This window comes from Alosa sapidissima, chromosome 17 (genome assembly GCF_018492685.1).
Source record: "Alosa sapidissima isolate fAloSap1 chromosome 17, fAloSap1.pri, whole genome shotgun sequence".
Taxonomy (NCBI): Eukaryota; Metazoa; Chordata; class Actinopteri; order Clupeiformes; family Clupeidae; genus Alosa; species Alosa sapidissima.
Genome location: NC_055973.1, coordinates 20,274,330 through 20,293,730, shown reverse-complemented (window position 1 = coordinate 20,293,730; position 19,401 = coordinate 20,274,330). Strand labels below are relative to the sequence as shown.

The window sequence follows — 19,401 nt, the reverse complement described above, 5'->3', positions numbered from 1 at the left end:
TGCATCGCATCGCACCACTCACACACTCCAGGAGCCAAGATGCCTTTCGCCTCAAACATATTTGCAAGATTTGGTGCCATGAACATACCTATGTTTCATTCATGATGATACCATCTGCCCTTACACTCCATTGGTGTGTGTGTGTGTGTGTGTGTGTGTGTGTGTGTGTGTGTGTGTGTGTGTGTGTGTGTGTGTGTGTGTGTGTGTGTGTGTGCTGTGCTATGCTAGCTCTGCTAGGAGTTACACCGGCTCTCATATTAATGCTAGCTCTGCTAGGAGTTACCCAGGCTCTCAAACAAATGAGAGCTCTGGCTCTCAAACGCATGCTAACTCTGTTAGAGCTACCCAGGCTCTCACGGACCACTCTCAGATGTATGTCAGCTGTGTTAAGAGTTGCAAAGGCTCTCAAATGTATGCCAGCTCTGCTAGGAGTTACCCAGGCTCTCAAACACATGCAAGCTCTGTTAGGAGTTACACTGGTTCTCAAACGCATGCAAGCTCTGGTTCTCAAACGCATGCAAGCTCTGTTATGTGCTACCCAGGCTCTCAAACACATCCAAGCTCTGGCTTTCAAACACATGCAAGCTCTGTTATGTGCTACCCAGGCTCTCAAACACATCCAAGCTCTGGCTTTTAAACGAATGCTAGCTCTGTAAGAGTTACACCAGCTCTCAAAAGCTCTCTGAGCTCAGCAAAATGTTAACTCAGACATCTCCTCAACATGTGCTCTGGATAGCTTGGCTTCCTTTTATTCTCAAGATAATAAATACCTCATTAGAAACAGCTATATTTCAGACTGCTTTAAAAACAGCTGTCATGAAACCTTTACTTAAAAAGTCAAATCTTGACCATGCTATCCTGAGTAATTACAGGCCTATATCAAACCTACCTTTCCCGAGCAAAGTGCTTGAAAAACTTGTTTGTAATCAGCTTAATACCTTCCTCAACAAAAACAGTATTCTTGAAAAATTCCAATGAGGTTTTAGATCAAATCACAGCACAGAAACAGCCCTAGTAAAAATAGTTAATGATCTCAGACTTGCTACTGACTTACACAAAGTTTCGATCCTTATTCTTCTAGATTTGAGTGCAGCATTTCACACCATTGATCATAACATTTTAATTAACCGCTATGCAAAGTGGGTTGGTCTCTCTTATAATGTTTTAAACTGGTTTCAAACCTGCATTACTGGTAGAGATTGTTATGTTAGTCTAGGAGATTTTGTGTCATGTTTCGATGTGGCCCAAGCCCAAGGGAGCTGTCTTGGTCCTCTGCTTTTTCCCCTATATAAGCTTCCGTTAGGAAACATCATACGTCAGCATTATCACTAGTAGGTTAGACTACTGCAGTGCACTTTTTACTGGTCTCCCATAAAAGTATATAAAGAAATTGGAACTCAAACAGAACTCTGCTGCTAGACTTTTAACTAAGACCAAGAAGAGAGAGCACATCACCCCTATGTTGGCTGAACTGGCTCCCTGTCTCCTATAGAATTGATTTTAACCCTTAAAGGTGTACAGTAGGTTTTTGAACGTTCTAAGTTCCGCAACAATTGAAGGTTCTAAAATTCTATGTTGAATTCAATGAACCCAGATATTCTTTAGAATTTTCATTTCTCAACATTCCCGTCACACCAGTGTGACGGTACTCCTTTAAGGGTTAAGGTTCTGTTAATTACTAACAATGCTCTGAATGGATATTTATTATTATTAGTGTTATTAAGCATGCAGGCTTTGTTAGAGTTACCCAGGCTCTCAAACGCACGCTAACTCTGCTAGAGTTACCCAGGCTCTCAAAAGCAATCTAGCTCTGCTAGAGTTACCCAGGCTCTCAAAAGCAATCTAGCTCTGCTAGAGTTACCCAGGCTCTCAAAAGCATGCTACAGTAGCTCTGCTAGAGTTACCCAGGCTCTCAAAAGCATGCTACAGTAGCTCTGCTAGAGTTACCCAGGCTCTCAAAAGCATGCTACAGTAGCTCTGCTAGAGTTACCCAGGCTCTCAAAAGGAATCTAACTCTGCTAGAGTTACCCAGGCTCTCAAAAGCATGCTACAGTAGCTCTGCTAGAGTTACCTAGGCTCCCAAACACATGCAAGCTCTGTTAGTTACCCAGGCTCTCAAAAGCATGCAAGCTCTGTTACAGCGAGTTACACAGGCTGTGTGTGTGTGTGTGAGTGTGTGTGTGAGTGTGTGTGTGAGTGCGTGCGTGTGTGCGTGAGTGCGTGCGAGTGTGTGTGCGAGTGCGTGTGTGTGTGTGTGTTCTCATCCATTGATAGGCATGCTGAGTGTGCTGTATGTGAATCGGGCTTTCTTTTTGCCTATGTGTGTGTGGAGCGCTCTGACTGATGGTTCCCCGCCCTCTGTGCAGATAATCACGTTCACGTCGGGGCAGATTGGCATCAGCCCTGAGTTCGGTAAGTAAGCGTGTGGGCTTCGCCATGCCTATGCCCTCCACCAACCTGTCCATCTACATCAACAACACGCAGGAGTCTGACACAGGACGCTACCTCTGCAACGTGCTCATCCCAGGAGCACCTGGCCTCTCAGGGGAGCTCCGGCTCAACGTCAAGGGTAGGGGGGCACACACACACAAACACACACATAAAAGCACATTATGCAAACACACACACACACACACACACACACACACACACACACACACACACACACACAGATCTATACATACAGTTAAGAACAAAATTATTCATACCCGCAAATATTGATTTCATGTTGACTTTCTCTTTATCAATGTTTGTTCTGACTGAAAATGACACTGCCACATGCCAAAGGTGGCTAGACAATGTGGTAGAAACATGGAATCAGAAAAATAAGAGTTTTCATCTTTTTTTTAAAAAAGTTGTGAAAAATGGTGTCCAAAATTATTTAGACCCTTTTTAAATATTCAATGGAAACATCTTTATTTGCCAACAGAGCTCTCAAAATGGCTCAAAAAATACCTACCAAGCCTCTCCATGTTTCTACAATGATTCTAGACTGCACCTGTTTAGCAGCAATCCAGGTTTTGAGGCAGGATCGATTATTTGCCATCACTCTGGCCTTGTGCTCACTTTTTGACAGATTGAGGTCTGGACTCTGGCTGGGCCACTCTAAAATGTCCACTGACTCAATACACGATGTGATTGGCCTGACCAAAGTTTGGTTTTTCCAGCTCGCAAGCCAACGGAGAGTTGCTAGACTAAAATTACATTTGCTGCCGCTAGGGTGCGTCTAGATTTCTAGGTTAGTTTAATGATCCAATGCTGCCTCTGGGGGCAGGTCTCTTGGCAGACGGCCTGATTTTTTCCTAAAAAATTCTTAATGTAGCCCCTTGTTTTAGTGTTACCATTTACCTTTAGAAAGGTCACCAGGCCCCAATGTCTGAGAAACACCCAAAACTGATACATTTCTATAGCTTTTCTCCCCTGTGGGTATGGTGTTTTGGTGGTTGAAATTTTCACCCCATCCCAAAATGGACCACTTGTTCATCATGGATGCTGATCATGGATGACACTTCTCCAAACATGCACAACTCCGCTTAACCTTTATAAGGGCACACCTGGGCAAAGAATTCAGCTTTTGCTGGATTTATTTTTGACCCAGGGACATGGCCTAAGATTGTCATAAAAAAGTAGCATTAAACCCCAATGACGCCATGTCTATTTCAAGTGTGGGGGTGAGAAAATTATTCTTTTTGGATGTTTTTCAACCAGGGGGACCTGGTGACCTTCTCAAAGTAAACGGTAACACTAAAACAAGGCGCGCTACATTAAGATTCTGGAGGAAAAGATCAGGCAGTGTGTTGAGAGACCTACCCCAATACATTGGACCATTAAACCACACAATGATCCAAAACATACAAACAAACAAACAAGGCAAGAAATGGTTAACAGAGAACAATATCAACATGTTAGAGTGGCCCAGACAGAGTCCAGACCTCAATCCATCAAAAAAGGTGTAATGGCAAAAAATCGTTCCTGCCTCACAACCCGGATTGCTGCTAAAAAGGTGCGGTCTAGACTCTGCGGTCTAGAGGCTTGGTAGGTATTTAAAGAACCATTTTGGGAGCTGTGAATGCAAATAAAGATGTTTCCACTGATTATTTAAAAAGGGTATGAATAATTTTGGACATGCCATTTTTCATAACAATGTTAAAAAAGATAAAACGCTTCTTTTTTTATTCCATGTTTCTATCACATTGTCTTACAACCTTTAGCCATGTGGCAGTGTCATTTTCAGTCACAACAAATCATGGTCAAAAGAAAATCAATGAAATCAAAATTTGCCAGGGGTATGAATAATTTGTTCTTAACTGTACACATAAACCCACACACATCTATATGCACACAAGAAAACCTATAAATACACACAAAGGCAACCAACACTAGAGAGGAGCTCTGGTGAATGACGTGTGTGTGTGTGTGTGTGTTGTGTTTTACCCCAGTGCCACCATCTCCTCCAGTGTGCTCCGTGACCGGTCGGGCGGTGCTGAAGGGGAACGTCACGCTGCGCTGCAAGTCGGGCGAGGGGAAGCCGACGCCGCAGTACAAGTGGACCAGAGTGGCCCCAGTGTCTGAAGTCTACTTCTCCCCCATGCAGAGTGAGTGCCCACTCAGCCCTCTCAGCCCTCTCACATCTCACGTCTGACTTCTGTCTTCCGTCTCACTCATGTCTCAATAGCGCTCATTTGTTTCTCATTTCATCTCCTTTCACTCTCGTTTCTCCATGTTACCCCTCATCCATGTCACCTCCCTGTATCTCTCTCTCTCACTCTCTCTCTCTCTCTCCCCTCTCTCTGTCCCTCTCTTTCCCCTCTCTCTATCTCTCTCTCACTCTTATTCACTCTCCTCTCTCTCTCACTCCCCTCTCTGTCTCTCTCTCTCTCCCCTCTCTCTTTCTTTCTCTCACTCTCTTATTCTCTCCTATCTCTCTCTCTCTCTCTCTCTCTCTCACTCCCTCTGTCTGTATCCTTCTTTATTATATATTCGGGCTTTTCAGTGTTTACTAGACAAGACAGTGAAGAGATGACCGGGAACAAAATGGGAGAGAGAGGTGGCGAGAGAGACAGACAGGGAAATGACCTCAGACAGGGAAATGACCTCAGACTTCAGACTTGACGCATCTCTTTTTTCTTTGCTCTCCTCTTCAGATTATGAAGCATTTTCAGAAGATGTTTTTTTTTTTTTTGGTCATTCAATAATTCATTCATCTACTCATTCCCTCCATCACTTCCAAAAACTGAAATGAAATTGTAATGAAAACAAAGGTAAAAGAATATAGTCATATAATCCTCACTGTAGCATGCAACTGAAGTAGGCAGCGGCGGTGTTAACCTTAGTTAAAGGTGCTCTAAGTGATGTCACAAGGTTTCTAAGCTAAAACATTTTTGTCACATACAGCAAAAATCTACTCACCATCCGCTAGCTGCCTGTGCCCTGACACTAAAAAAAACAGCCCAGGCTCTAAAAATGGCAACAAAAACAGCCTGGTCCAGCTTGGACCATGAAACATAACAAACTATTCCAAGCCAATCTCCGACAAGATGCGTGTTCAGGAGAGTTTCAGTTGCATGAGAGGGAGGGGCGAGCTAGCTCTCTGTTTTGTTTGAACGTCAACAGAAGTGACGTTACCCAACATCGCTTAGAGCACCTTTAAACTTGGATTTGCTGTTGCTGTACATGTGGTGGTGGTGAGTGTTGAGCTAAGCAGGTCAGTGAATAGTCCGTTAGACCTGAGGTGTTGGAGGAGAGAGTGAGTCTTCAGGACTCCAGTGCTCCTGGAGCATTAAAGGACAGGCAGGGAGTCGCACACACACACACTCCCCACAGAGAGAGAGAGAGAGAGAGAGAGAGAGAGAGAGAGAGAGAGAGGAGTAATGGACACAGACACAGAGATGGGGTGTAGTGCAGGAATGAAAGACAGCTGGAAGATATTGAAGATACAGATGTGACTCTTGTGCCTCTTTTTGCCCCCTCTTTCTCTCTCTATTTGCCCCCTCTTTCTCTCTCTATTTGCCCCCCTCCCTCCCCCCGTCTGGTTCTCATCTGCCTCACTCTGATCAGATGAGATGCTTAATAAAGAGGCATAAATCTTTCTCTTCAGACAGCAGTGTGTGTGTGTGTGTGTGTGTGTGGCTGTGTGTGTGTGTGATTGTGATGTCCAGTGGCTCCTCAGTCGTGTGTGTGTGTGTGTGTGGCTTGACTGATCAGCTGGCGTGTCAGAGGCCACAGTGGTGCCAGCTGTGCCCTAAACGGCAGCAGGCTCAAAGCTGATTGGCTGGCATAAACCTTTTGCCAATCTCCATGCCAGACACGCGTCCCATGCCTGGAAAACTCCCTTAAATTTGAGTTCAAGCACAGATATACTCCTCTAGTCTTCCATATTTCTCAGATATAAACTACTAAGAAAAAATCTTACATGTTTCTCAGATATAAACTCCTAAGGAAAAATCTTCCATGTTTCTCAGGTATTTACATTACATTTATTCATTTAGCAGCATACTGTTATCCAAAGTGACTTACATATGTCAACTGTATTATAAGAGATTACCGGTACATTGTCCCCGGAGCATCTTGGGGTCAAGTGCCTTGCTCAACGGTGGAAGGCGGGAATTGATCCCACAGCTTTTCAGGCTACTGTACGCTAGCTCACCGCCTTAACCACTACACTACCACCACTCCTATAGATATAAACTGCTCAGGAAAAGTCTTCCATGTTTCTGAGACATAAACTTCTAAGAAAGTGTCCTCCATATTTCTTAGATATAAACTCCTAAGGAAGTGTCTACTATTTGTTGTATATAAACGGCCTTCCATGTTTGTCAGGAGCCCTTGGCTGCTTGAGACCCTCTGGGAGAGGCCCTCTATTAGACTACACATCATACTAAACCGTTTTTCTCCGTACACAGGCCCACAGGACAGCCTATAGTGCATGTGTAAAACTACTCTGTACTGGTGTTAATCCATTAAAGGAATGCAAAAAGCGGCCTAGTTCAAAACTACTCCCATTAACATATTTTTGCAAGGTTTGAAATTGTTATCATCCATAAATAGCCCCTAGGTTGTTTTCATCATTCCTTTAAATGTGAACACAAACCTGAGGTTGTCTATAAGGGAACATACTTTTTTTTTTTCAACTGCTCACACACAAAATCTTTGCATGTCACACACATTTTGAAACATGTCACTCAAACCCCATCACTCCATACTAAATATGCAAAATGTGTGTGTGAGTGAGTGAGTGTGTGTGTGTGTGTGTGTGTGAGAATGAATGAATGAGTGAGTGTGTGTGTGTGTGTGTGTGTGTGTGTGTGAATGAGTGAGTGAATGAGTGAGTGAATGAGTGAATGAGTGAGTGAGTGAGTGAGTGAGTGAGTGAGTGAGTGAGTGAGTGAGTGTGTGTGTATGTGTGTGTGTATGAATGAATGAATGTGTGTGTGTGTGAGTGAGTGAGTTTGTGTGTGTGTGTGTGTGTGTGTGTGTGTGTGTGTGTGTGTGTGTGTGTGTATGAATGAATGAATGTGTGTGTGTGTGATGGAGTTGAACTTGACTTGTTCCCTCTGCTCACCTGTCCTTATCTGCTGCTCTGTGCTCCGCCCCATCGCTCCGTCACACCCCCAGCCTGGAGGTCCTGCCCGCAGCCCCTGCTGGTGCTGGGCTACCTGGGTAAGGGATTCACCCCCACCCTCCCCATCTCCGCCCTCTGGGGCAAATCCCCAGTGCCCCTTTAACCACAGTTACCTCTCAGCCCAGCCCAGCCCTCTTGAGCCTCACTGCAGGGAAGAGCAGACACAGACACACACACAGACAGAAAGACACACACACAGACAGACAGACACATGATTAGAATGTTGCAAAGGGAATGTTCTAGAATATTTTAAATATTTGAAGAACATCTATATATTTGAATATTTGGGGCATTGGATAACGTAATTTTAGAATCTTTTATTGTGCAATCTGAAGGGATAATCAGATGATAAAGATGATATTCTCACAATCTGCATCCTAACAGCCTCCTTCAACACTGTGAATAGTGTTCTCATTACCAGTGTTGTAAACTAAAATAAAAGGTTCATTTTGACCATTAGGGGATGCTGGTGAGCGCAGGTGTACTGTTCCTCTGTTTGCATATCTCTATTTCTAGATCTAGATCTTTGAGGGGGATTTCACATTTCTGTTTTGTTTTGGTCTGGCTCAACTGGCGACTGTACTGGGGCACACACTGCAGTAGTGGCCCCACCAGTCAACACTCCCTTAGACATCCATGTGAATGTTAATGCCTGTAGCGTGTGGTGTAGTCGAGTGCTGTTATTAGCCTATGTCCCATAAAAGCTATAGAAAGCTGGCCAAGTCAGGGCCAGATGACCCCAGAATTAGCTCCCTTCTGGGGTAGTTTTAGCTCCCTTCTCGGGTAGTACCCCCCCCCCCCCCCCCAGCCCCTCCCCACTGTCATATCTGGCGTTTATGTTTCATGTTTCAACAGCACATCTGCATACACAACTACTCTATCCTAATCTGCTAAATCCTCACCCCAGAATTAAATGGAAACTTTCTCTTTCAGAGCTTATTTCTCTCAGATGCTATAATTTTGTTTTTTAACCTAGTTTAGATTTAATCCACGACCCGTGTCGTTAAGTACTTTTTGAAAAGCCTGGAGTATTTTTTTTAATGTTTTTTTTTTTAATGTTTTTTTTTTTGGTCTTTGTGGATGTGTTCCATGTCTGTTGGAAACTGTATTGATGTTTATGCTATGCACCAAACAATGTTGTGAGTGCAGCATTCCAGCCAATGTCAATGTCAGTGCGACTAGTGCTATTCTGCGGCCGGTCTCCTTTTCACCTTGCCTCAGGTCGGGACACTAATCTTCTTCGCCAGCTCTCGGCCCGCTTTGATCTGAGCTCAGTATTGACGTGAGGAGACACGTGTCATGTAGCTAAACATAAAAGCGCAAAACTTAAACATACCACAAAGCAGGAAAGGTGTGGGCTACTAGGTAGAGTCCAGCATTACTTATAACTGGCCTCTCCTGTATCATCAATAGCACTGTGTGTGCGTGTGTGTGTGTGTGTGTTTTTGTGTACAAAGATTTTTGTATGTGAGTTCATGTGTGGGGATGAGTGAGTGGATGCATATGTATGTGAGTGTGTGTGTGTGTGCTCACACACTCACGCATATGAGAGATAGTGTGTGTGTTTTGTATGAGAGAGAGAGTCCCAGAGGGCGAGGCCTCTGACCAGGGCAGCAGATGGCGTAGAATGAGTAATATCCAACTCAGACGCTTGCCAGCATTTCAATCACAACAGTAACAAAAAAAGAAACAAACAAAGCAGAAAAGAGAAGAGACGGGAGCAAAGCAGGACTGGCCTCTTTCGTCAATGTCGCCTTTGTTCCATCCATTTCGTCCAATTCATCTCGGTTTCATCAATTTCTTTTTTTTTTTTATACATATCTGTTAATTGGGCCAGGCATACTTCTTATCATAAGGTCGCTCTATATGTTTGCTCTAACCCAGCGAAACGTTCATGTGTTCTTGCTGTATGTGTTTCTTTTGGAACATCCGTAAAGAAATCCTCTTCCTGTATAATTCCCCCATGTACAGCATTGGGGGGGGATTTGTGTGAAGTGGTGTAGCTTCTGTAAGCGTGTGCTTTTGGCTCTACTCCACTTCATGACCACCATACATACATTCACAAAACCCTGGTGCTGATGTGTGTGTGTGTGTGTGTGTGTGCGTCCATGTGTGTGTGTGGGGGGGGTGCATGCGTGGTTGTCTGTGTGTGTGTGTGTGTGCCTGGGTGCATGTGTGGGTGTCTGTGTGTGCGTGGGTGCATGCGTCTGTGTCTGTGTGTGTGTGTGTGTGTGTGTGAGTGAGCATGCATGTGTGTGTGTATGTTCCTATGTATGTGTGTGTGTGTGGTTTAGTGTGCCTACTCTGAGCTGTGTGTGTTTTCAGATGAGCGGCAGGGCACCCTGCGGCTGAATAACCTCACCAAGAGCATGTCTGGGAAATATGTGTGCCGTGCCAGCAACACTGCCGGAGCAGAGAGCTGCTTCATCAACCTGGAAGTGTCTGCCCGTGAGTAGCATCTGCTCAGCCTTGGCCTGTGTGTGTGTGTGTGTGTGTGTGTGTGTGCGCGCACTGTGTGCACTGTGTGTGTGTGTGTGTGTGTGTGTGTGTGTGTGTGTGTGTGTGTGCACATTGTGTGTGTGCGTGTGTGTGGGCACATTGTGTGTGTGTGTGCGTGTGTGCATGTGTGTGTGTGTGTGTGTGTGCACATTGTGTGTGTGTGTGGTTGTGCGTGCGTGCGTGTGTGTGTGTGCACATTGTGTGCGTGTGTGTGTGTGCGTGTGTGTGTGTGTGTGTGTGTGTGTGTGCGCGCGCGCTCTGACCCTGTGTTGTCTCTGTAGCCACCAGTGCCAGTGTGATCGCGGGCGCAGCCGTGGGATCAGTCGTCGGGCTGGTAGCCATCGTCCTCTTCCTTGTCTTCATCCTTCGAAGAAGGCGGGACACCGAGGAAGAGATAGCCAATGAGATCAAGTGAGACCAACTGCATTGCAGCCTAAGATAATAATAATAATAATAATAAAAAGAGGAATTGTTGTTATACATATTATATTTTTTATTTTGATACCATGGTCTTCATTCTAGCTGTAGAGCTGAGCTTAGTACAGTCTCTGAAAGTGAATGAGGCTCGATTGCGATTGATTAGCTTTTCATTTAAAAAAATATTATGTTATATTGCATTATAATAAAGGATGATTAATAATAATTATTGTTGTTTAAATAAGTCCCCTCTCTCACTCCACCTGCAGAGAAGATGCCCAGGCTCCTAAGCGGGTCTCCTGGGCCAAGAGTGGCACGGGCTCGGACATCATCTCCAAAAATGGCACGCTGTCGTCCATCGCCACGAGTCCTCCGCCGCACGAGTCTCTGGACCAGTTGCACCACCATAACCACCACCTTCAGCAGCCCCCCGGCAATCATTACAGCTACGCACCACCCCGAGAGCTGCCCTCCGACCCCGCCGCACTAGCCGGCTACCGCCTGCGACCAGGCCAGCCCAACCCGCTGCACGGCCTGCCTGGGTACAACATCAGCGGCTCGCCCCTGCCCTCCCACAGCTCTCCGCCTCTGGGGCACCCCCAACCCTCACGGGGCACACACCCACACGCACACACTCTCCCACACACTCCCCGCCCTGCCAGTGCTAGCAGCTCACGCCACATCACTGCCAATGGCCCAGCCAATCAAATGCGGCGCACTAGTGTGGCTGACCAGCCCCTAAGCGGTCATCCAATCACTGCTAACGGTCCCGTTCATACTGCCAGCCCCCGACCAATCACTGCTAACGGTCCCGTCCACACATCCAGTCCTCGACAAATCATTGCTAATGGTCCTGTTCACTCATCCAGCCCCCGACCAATCACTGTTAATGGTCCTGTCTACACAACCAGTCCCAGACCAATCACTGCTAACGGTCCCGTCCACACCCCCAGTCCCCGACCAATCAGTGTGAACAGTCAAATCTATACAACCAGCCCTCAACCAATCACTGCTAACGGTCCCGTCCACACCCCCAGTCCCCGACCAATCAGTGTGAACAGTCAAATCTATACAACCAGCCCTCAACCAATCACTGCTAACGGTCCCATCCACGCATCTAGCCCCCGACCAATCAGTGCTAATGGCCCGGTCCATGTATCCAGCCCTCGTCCAATCAGTGTGCCCAGCCCCACCCCAGACTCCCTTCACAGGACTGATGGGGCCGAGCCACAGGCCGCACCTCAGACAACACATCCACAATCGCAAACCCTGCCGTCAGTCGTCACCATAGCAACACTCTCCCGAGTGGGGGCAGTCCCCGTTATGGTTCCCTCCCAGAGCCAGGCGGGTTCTCTGGTGTAGCACCACAAGTCCACTAAAGGTGACGGCAGGGTTTGCGCAGTCCACTGGATAGGACTGGGCTGTCAGACATTGGAACCAGGGGGCTACAGAACCGGACCAGATCTAAGTGCGGTGTGACGTGCTGATCTTGACCCCTCAACTTGCGACTGCCCGAAGGAGAAGAGAAAGAGGAGGAGAAGAGGAGAGGAGGAAAAGAATAATATGATTTTGAAAATGAGCTGAATGGACCCTGTTGTTTGACCACACACCTCACTGGACAATCCTGAGGTCAAGGGAGAATCGTAATGACCTTCTGTGCTTTGAGTTACTTTTTTTATTTAAAATGATTTAAACATGATAGCTACTGTGTCTGTACACTGTATCTCTCCGACCTCTGTTGCAGCATCTTTCTACAGAGTGTACAGTACTGTTTAATTTCTATTCTGTTTGTTGCGCGGTAGTGTTGTGTGTTGTGGATCGGTTTGGTTCGGCATTGAAGAGTGTGCTACCGTGAGAAGAGTGTGTTACGTTGACAAATGCACTATGAAGAATGTTACTGCTCTAAGTGCTGTTGGGTTCCATTAAAGTCATGGACTGGAGTTCAGGCCCTGAATCTGTTTTTCTGTTTTTCTGCCAGTATAGAGCCACAATCAGGCAGAGAGGAGCGTGTGTGTGTGTGTGTGTGGGGGGGGGGGGGGGGGCTGAATTTCTGCCAGTATAGAGCCACAATCAGGCAGAGAGGAGCGCGCGTGTGTGTGCGCATAGAGCAAGAAGCAGGTGGAGAAGATGGAGAAGACAAGGTTATTGAGCCAGGGCAGACTGTTCAGCGTTTTCACAGCAGGTCCCCATCACAGCTAGATCCCCATCAGACTCGGCCCAGGAGCCATATCAGGGCTGAGGTGCAGTTTGATGATGACCTCTGTGTGTGTGTGTGTGTGTGTAAAGCAATGTAAAGGCAATGTAAAACAGGGTAGGTAAACAGACTCCTGTGTGTGTGTATCCTTGGAAATCTCCTTGTTTTGTAACAAATGCTAAAAGTTAGAAGGTCAAACTTACTGTAATTATTTTATTATAATTATTTATTATATTATTCCTTGCCTGGTTGATGACTATGTTTCCTATTCTGTCTATTTTTCCTATTCAGTCTCATTTCAAATATTATTTTATGGAAAACATGAACAGTGACCCAAACAAGACCTCTGCCCTTTGACTGAGGGTTGCCATTGCGAAGGGTCATGAAAACAACTAGTGCCCAGCCTTGAGAGCTTCTGTCTACCATGGCAACCGACATTCATGGACATGGAGTGTAGTGTGTGGAGTGCTTCCTAGAATGCTGTAGGTATCAAAAGTCCATGGGTCAAAAGAACAAACTGACCAAGGAGAGCCAGTCCTCTCTGCATGCGTGTAGGCGTATGAGCATCTCGTGGCGTCCAGGAATTTAGTACTGAGAGATAGGAGCATCTTCTGGGAGTTAAGTATAAGTATATATACTTTTTTGATCCCATGAGGGAAATTTGGTCTCTGCATTTAACCCAATCGGTGAATTAGTGAAACACAAACAGCACAGTGAACACACAGTGAGGTGAAGCACACACTAATCCAGTGCAGTGAGCTGCCTGCTTCAACAGCAGCGCTCGGGGAGCAGTGAAGGGTTAGGTGCCTTGCTCAAGGGCACTTCAGCCGCGGCCCACTGGTCGGGGCACGAACCGGCAACCCTCCAGAGTCCAGAGTGCTAACCAGTGGGCCACGGCTGCCCCCAGTTCTCTGCAGTGAGAGTGTAGAGAACTCTTAGAGTAAACAAGCCCAGTCCTAGTAAAGGGTTGATTGTGGGTGAACATCAGTAAACACTCTGGATATTCTATCTCTTTAGTTTAAACCCTCTTAGATAGATAGATAGATAGATAGATAGATAGATACTTACTTACTTACTTACTTACTTACTTTCTTTCTTTCTTTCTTTCTTTCTTTCTTTCTTTCTTTCTTCCCTGTGAGGGCAGTTGAGTTTTTGAAAGAGTGACTCCTATTCCTATACTGCACACCTGCAAAAGAATCCAGTAGAGCACTTAGTCCCTTTGGACATAAATACACAGTTGTTCTAGTAACCACACATACATTTGATCTAAATATTTAGGAAATGGGGAATGGAACATTGTCAGAATAACTGATGCTTTATCAGAAAGATGTTGATTAATTCATTATTCAGACATATTTTGCTACATGAAAATGCATGTGGTCTTTAATCTAGACCACAGCATTAAAGGTGCTGTAGAACACAGGTTCTAGGCGGTTCTCTGATGCGTGTTTACTCTGGGTCCTGCCACTCTAGACCACAGCATTAAAGGGCCTGTGGAACACAGGTTCTAGGTGGTTCTCTGTTCCATGTCTACTCTGGGTCCAGCCACTTGAGACCACATGCTGTGTAGAACACAGGTTTGAGATGGTTTCAGGTGGTTCTTTGTTTCGTGTTTACTCTGTGTCCAGCTACTCCTTACTGTGCTTTACCCGGTGAGATTAAGCTACTGGTGTGTTTATTGTTCTCCAAAGGCAGTCAGCGACGCAGACGACCTTATCTGTCGTCTGTTTGGGGTAACGCACACATACACACACACACACACACACATGAATACAGACACAACATGGCGCTCAGCAGGGTTGTACTCGCTCTCTGGATCTACAGCTCATGGTTAGGTGAGTTGAATTTCATGTTGATAAATACAAATCCACCCTGCTTGAATGTTCAGGGGGGTATTCCAAGTACGTGGTTTAGTGACAAACCTGGTTGAGTTAACTCAGAGTAGGTGGTAAACCTCCTAATAGAAGAGCTGTATGGCTTCATTCTCCTACAAAACAATGCCAGGGCTCTTGTTGTAGGAGGTTTACCACTTACTCAGAGTTAACTTACCCAGGTTTCTCACTAAACCACATACTTGGAATACCCCCCTGGTCATTTATGTGATTTTTTCTATATCTTGGTCACATGTAGGTGTTTGAAACTGTGCTGCTCTTTCTTGCGTATCTGTTGTGTTGGGGCGTGTGAGTGGGAGTGTGTGTGGGAGTGTGTGTGTGTGCGTGGGAATAGGGGAATGTGAGGCAAGAACTTTTAAAGTGTTTTGAGGGCTCTAATGAGTAGAAAAACGCTCTTTAATGTAGTCAATTTGCCATCTTTGTGGTTTTTGTAGGTGTTGTCTTGTGTACATCTGTGTAGTGTTTATATATTATGTAATTTATGTGTGACTGAGTTTGTATTTGCATTTGTATGTTTTTCTGTCATATACTGCTTGTGTTCGCTACACCACTGCTGGGTTGTTTACACCTGCTGAGTTGTTTACATTTGTGTTGTGTGTTGTTTATTTGGGTTGTTTATACCCGTGCGGTGTGTTGTGTTATTGTGCAGGCGTGTGCTGGTCGGCGGGACCTTCAGTGAAAAGCCCGGTGTACGTGCAGGAGGGAGAGGCCGCCGAGCTCTCCTGCACCTACCTCACCAAAGGAGATCCCAAATTCACCCTGGAGTGGCGCTACGCCCCCCCAGGAGTCCCTGCCATTCAGGCTAAAGACGTGAGCAGACAGGAGTGTGTGTGTGTGTGTGTGTGTGTGTGTGTGTGTGTGTGTGTGTGTGGGAACAACATGGAGAAAAACTGATGCTGAGGATGTTTTTTAGATTTAACATAAGTGTATTTATTTATTTTAGTATAATGTTGTTAGATATGCTTTTTTGCCGTCTTAGTCTGTCCTGTTGTTCTTTAGTTAGTTATGTGGGAAATATTCTGTATGAAAGAAAAAAGAAAAGATATCTGCACACTGTCTTACATGCTCCCAGTTTAATGGTACAACATTTCGACCACTCAGTCCTTCGCCAGGTACATACGAAGACCTGAGTTATGTACCTGGCGAAGACCTGATTGGTTGAAACGTTGTACCATTAAACTGGCAGCATTTAAGACAGTGTGCGGATATCTTTTCTTTTTTCTTTTGTATTGGCTAATGTCCGGCACCTGTTGAATTTTATAGACGTGCGTACATTTCTACACAAAGTTTTCTGTATGGACTCAGCATGGGTAGAAGCCAGAGACTAATGTCCTTCATTGTGGGACCATGAAGTGCATGTTGAATGTCGAGTCTCTCCTTTCTGCAGGTGCTGTACTACGACGGGCAGCTCTACAAGCAGCAGCTGTGGGACAGCAGGATGTCCCTGCTCCAGTATCCCCCGTCCAACGGCGTGGCCTCGCTCAGGATCCAGAAGGTTCGGCTGTCAGACGCGGGCATCTACATCTGCGATGTGAAAACGCCCAGCGACTGGACCAACAGTGGCCGGGGCCTCATCAACCTCACTGTGCTCAGTAGGTTCTGGAGCAGAGAGCGGGCCGCCTTGTGTGTGTGTGTGTGTGTGTGTGTGTGTTTAAGTGTTTAAGTCTGACAACGGCCGGGGAATCATCAACCTCACTGTGCTCGGTAGATGCTGGAGCAGAGAGCAGGCCGTGGTGTGTGTATGTGTGTGTGTGTGTTTGTCTCATAGGCCTGGTATAGTCCTGCTTTGGGTCCCGCCCATCGCACGCAAATGTGCATGGAGGAGCATACCACCTCCTTCAGTCTAAGAGACTTGGTGCTCTTTACAGGCTTCTTTTCTTGCCCTTCTGCCCTGCAGCGCCGCCCTCTTGGCCAGTGTGCCAGCTGACAGGTAAGACCTACGTGGGCAATGACGTCACCCTGCAGTGCCAGAGTGCCACAGGGAACCCCCGACCCATCTACGCCTGGAGCCGAACCAACCACCAGGTCCTACCGCAGAACGCCGTCACAGGTACAGACCGGTTAGAGAACATACAGACCGGTTAGAGAACATACAGACCGGTTAGAGAACACACAATCCTGCTGAGAGAACACACAGACCAGTTAGAGAACACACAACGCAGATAAAGAAAACACAGACCGGTTAGAGAACACAGGAAGTGTTCTCTCTTGTTAGAGAACACATGGTTTCTGAGTGCTGCTTTAATGCATAAGGCAATATCTCATCTTATAACTCATTGAAGCCTCTTAGGATCGGTAAATAAGAGAGCTTAATATAGAGCCAGCAATCACACCTTATCTCTGGCGTGTATGTTTGCCAGTCAGTGAGTGAGTAAACATGGCAGACATTCCTCTCAGGAGCAGATTAGCCAAATCAAAAGCCCAGTGTTTGCTCACGTCCTCAGCAGTAACCTCACAGGGCACAGGGCCTGAGACTCTGCTGTTGATGAGGAACATTTCTGTTTCTACTGTGGTTTATAATGCAAGTTGCGTTGGCAATTTTAAAGTCTGTGAGAGTGATTGTTTCTAGTGTAGCTAATTGTGAAAGTTGTGAGAGATGGTTGGTGTTGACAGTCAAGGCTGTATAAGTGTTTCTTCTATTGTTGGTTGTTATAGCTGTGTGTGTGTGTGTGTGTGTGTGTGTGTGTGTGTGTGTGTGTGTGTGTGTGTGTGTGTGTTTGGTGTTGTTGATAGTCAAGGCCGCATAGTCAATGTTGGTTGAAATGGTTGTGTGTGTCTGTGTCTGTCTGTGTGTGTGTTTGCCAGACCAGATCAGCGGCTCCCTGGTTCTGCGTAACCTCTCCATCTCCCTGGCTGGCACCTACACCTGCACCGCCTCCAATGAGTACGGCCGCACCGCCTGCAGCCTGACCATCTCTGTGTCCTGTGAGTATCATCACAATCCCCAGACACACACACACACACACACACACACAACATCAAAGATCATACACACACACACTTTCACAGAACACACCATACACACACTGTCACAGGACACACTTCATGCTTGGTCCATCAGTGAGTGTTCAGAGTTATTCTTTGTGCTTGGTCCATCAGTGTAAGCTTGTAACCCTGAGGTCTGGTGTCCTTATTAGCTCTGTTTATAAATCCTATTTCTGAGTCCAACCCCCTGTCTTCCAGACGTGGGCACGGCCGGTGTGGTTGGTGGAGCCGTGATGGGCGTGTTTCTCGTCCTCTTGCTGCTGGGGGCTCTTGTGGCCTGCTTCCTGTGGAGGAGGAAGAGGCGGTCCTCCAACAAGCTGCAGAACGGGCAGAGGTGACACACTTCTCCTTCACAACTCGAGAAGTCGGATATTTACAACGTGAAATTTTCTAATTGCATTCCAGACAAACTCAGAAGCTGAGATTTCAAAGTCACTTTTAAAACTCATCTACCTGACTTTAAATCAATACAATGCAGTTCTTTTACCTTAAAATAACAGCTTCAAACTCAGTCTGATGCTTCATGGAATTCTCTGATATTGCCAATGTGCACCTGGAATGCTTGATATTACATTATGTAACATTGTTGATTGACTAGCATCATGATCCTTATAGTATTTTGGACTAACTGGGTACCACCTTCATATCAATGCCCCATGGCGTCAATATTCAAGTCTCTAAAAGGCCTTCCATATGACACCAAGGGGCATAGATATGCATTCTTCCGTGGTGTTTCTGTAAAGTTGCCGAGTTGCCTGGAATGCAGCGTCTAACTAGATGCGTCAAAGCAGGGCACATCTGAAATAGCAAAACATTCTATGGAAAAAAGCTTCTGCACAGCACTTAACCTACAGGATTAACCCTATAGGCTTTTGGACTATTTAGTTCCTCTAAAAGGCGATTCAGGAGGGCTGACCGAGGATTTGGAAGAAATCCCACAGCCAGAGCTGAGACAATATAGATGCCTAAATGCCTTATTACTTATTAGTATATGAATTCTACTTCACTACTACTGTAGATGGCCAGGGATTTGAAGTCCCCTCACCCTGAAGGATTAAAGTATTGCCACAAATAATATCAGCAACTTAATAATAAATATTGATCTATAAAAAAAAAGAAATTGAAAATGGTTTCAGGACAAAATCCCATCCATTGAACTAGCCCATCTAGAGTGCATCTAAGCTAGTGTTTGTTATGTGTCTGTGTGATGTGTGTGTTTGTGTGTGTCCAGGCAGGTGAACGGGGACCCTGCTGAGGTCTACCTGACGGGCACCTCAGAGTCCCCCCGCTCCAAACTCCCTCAGGACAGCAAGGACCCTCCCGGGCTGAAAGGGTCTCAGTTCAGTCCACTGGTGTAGGAGTCAAATCACACACACCACATCCACAGGCCTGGCTCATCTAAAGAGGGTTTTACTTCTGTCTTCTGTTTGTGTAGCAGTTTATATTTCCACAACTGTTTTTATCACTGAAACTGTCTCCTTACTGGTATTGATGAGTGATACTTTATTGCTGTTTTCATTATATACTGTTTGTTATATTTTCAAATTAAAAGGTCACATAACCTGAGCACTCCCGTTTCTTATTCAACCAACCCCAAACCCCAGTAGAGCATTTGACATGAACTACATCATTCAACTATCTAACATAGTATACACACACACATCATTTAGCTGTCTGGTGCAGTACGCACACACACATTTGATTGTGTACTGGAGGATGCTTCACTGAGTGCTGCTATATTTTCTCTTATCTGCACCAGCCTGAGTGAGTGTGAACACCACTACCTGCACACA

General features: G+C 45.8%; 2 protein-coding genes across 2 annotated transcripts in view; both read left to right on the top strand.

Moving 5' to 3' along the window:
- The window catches only part of esamb (endothelial cell adhesion molecule b), a 57,888-nt gene extending 45,401 nt beyond the window's left edge, over positions 1 to 12,487 (top strand). Inside the window, 6 exon segments of the mRNA XM_042068711.1 lie at positions 2,367 to 2,414; positions 2,416 to 2,569; positions 4,440 to 4,595; positions 9,947 to 10,069; positions 10,402 to 10,531; positions 10,807 to 12,487. Of these exon segments, the coding sequence (XP_041924645.1) occupies positions 2,367 to 2,414; positions 2,416 to 2,569; positions 4,440 to 4,595; positions 9,947 to 10,069; positions 10,402 to 10,531; positions 10,807 to 11,899 (1,704 nt within the window). The 3' untranslated portion in view covers positions 11,900 to 12,487.
- A 2,002-nt stretch (positions 12,488 to 14,489) lies between these two features.
- LOC121688137 (V-set and immunoglobulin domain-containing protein 2-like) lies at positions 14,490 to 19,390 on the top strand. Its single transcript, XM_042067525.1, has 7 exons — positions 14,490 to 14,566; positions 15,273 to 15,433; positions 16,011 to 16,215; positions 16,521 to 16,673; positions 17,429 to 17,548; positions 17,807 to 17,942; positions 18,840 to 19,390. The coding sequence occupies exons 1-7, from the start codon at positions 14,515 to 14,517 to the stop codon at positions 18,964 to 18,966; spliced, it is 954 nt and encodes a 317-aa protein (XP_041923459.1). The 5' UTR covers positions 14,490 to 14,514; the 3' UTR covers positions 18,967 to 19,390.
- The last annotated feature ends 11 nt before the right edge of the window (positions 19,391 to 19,401 follow it).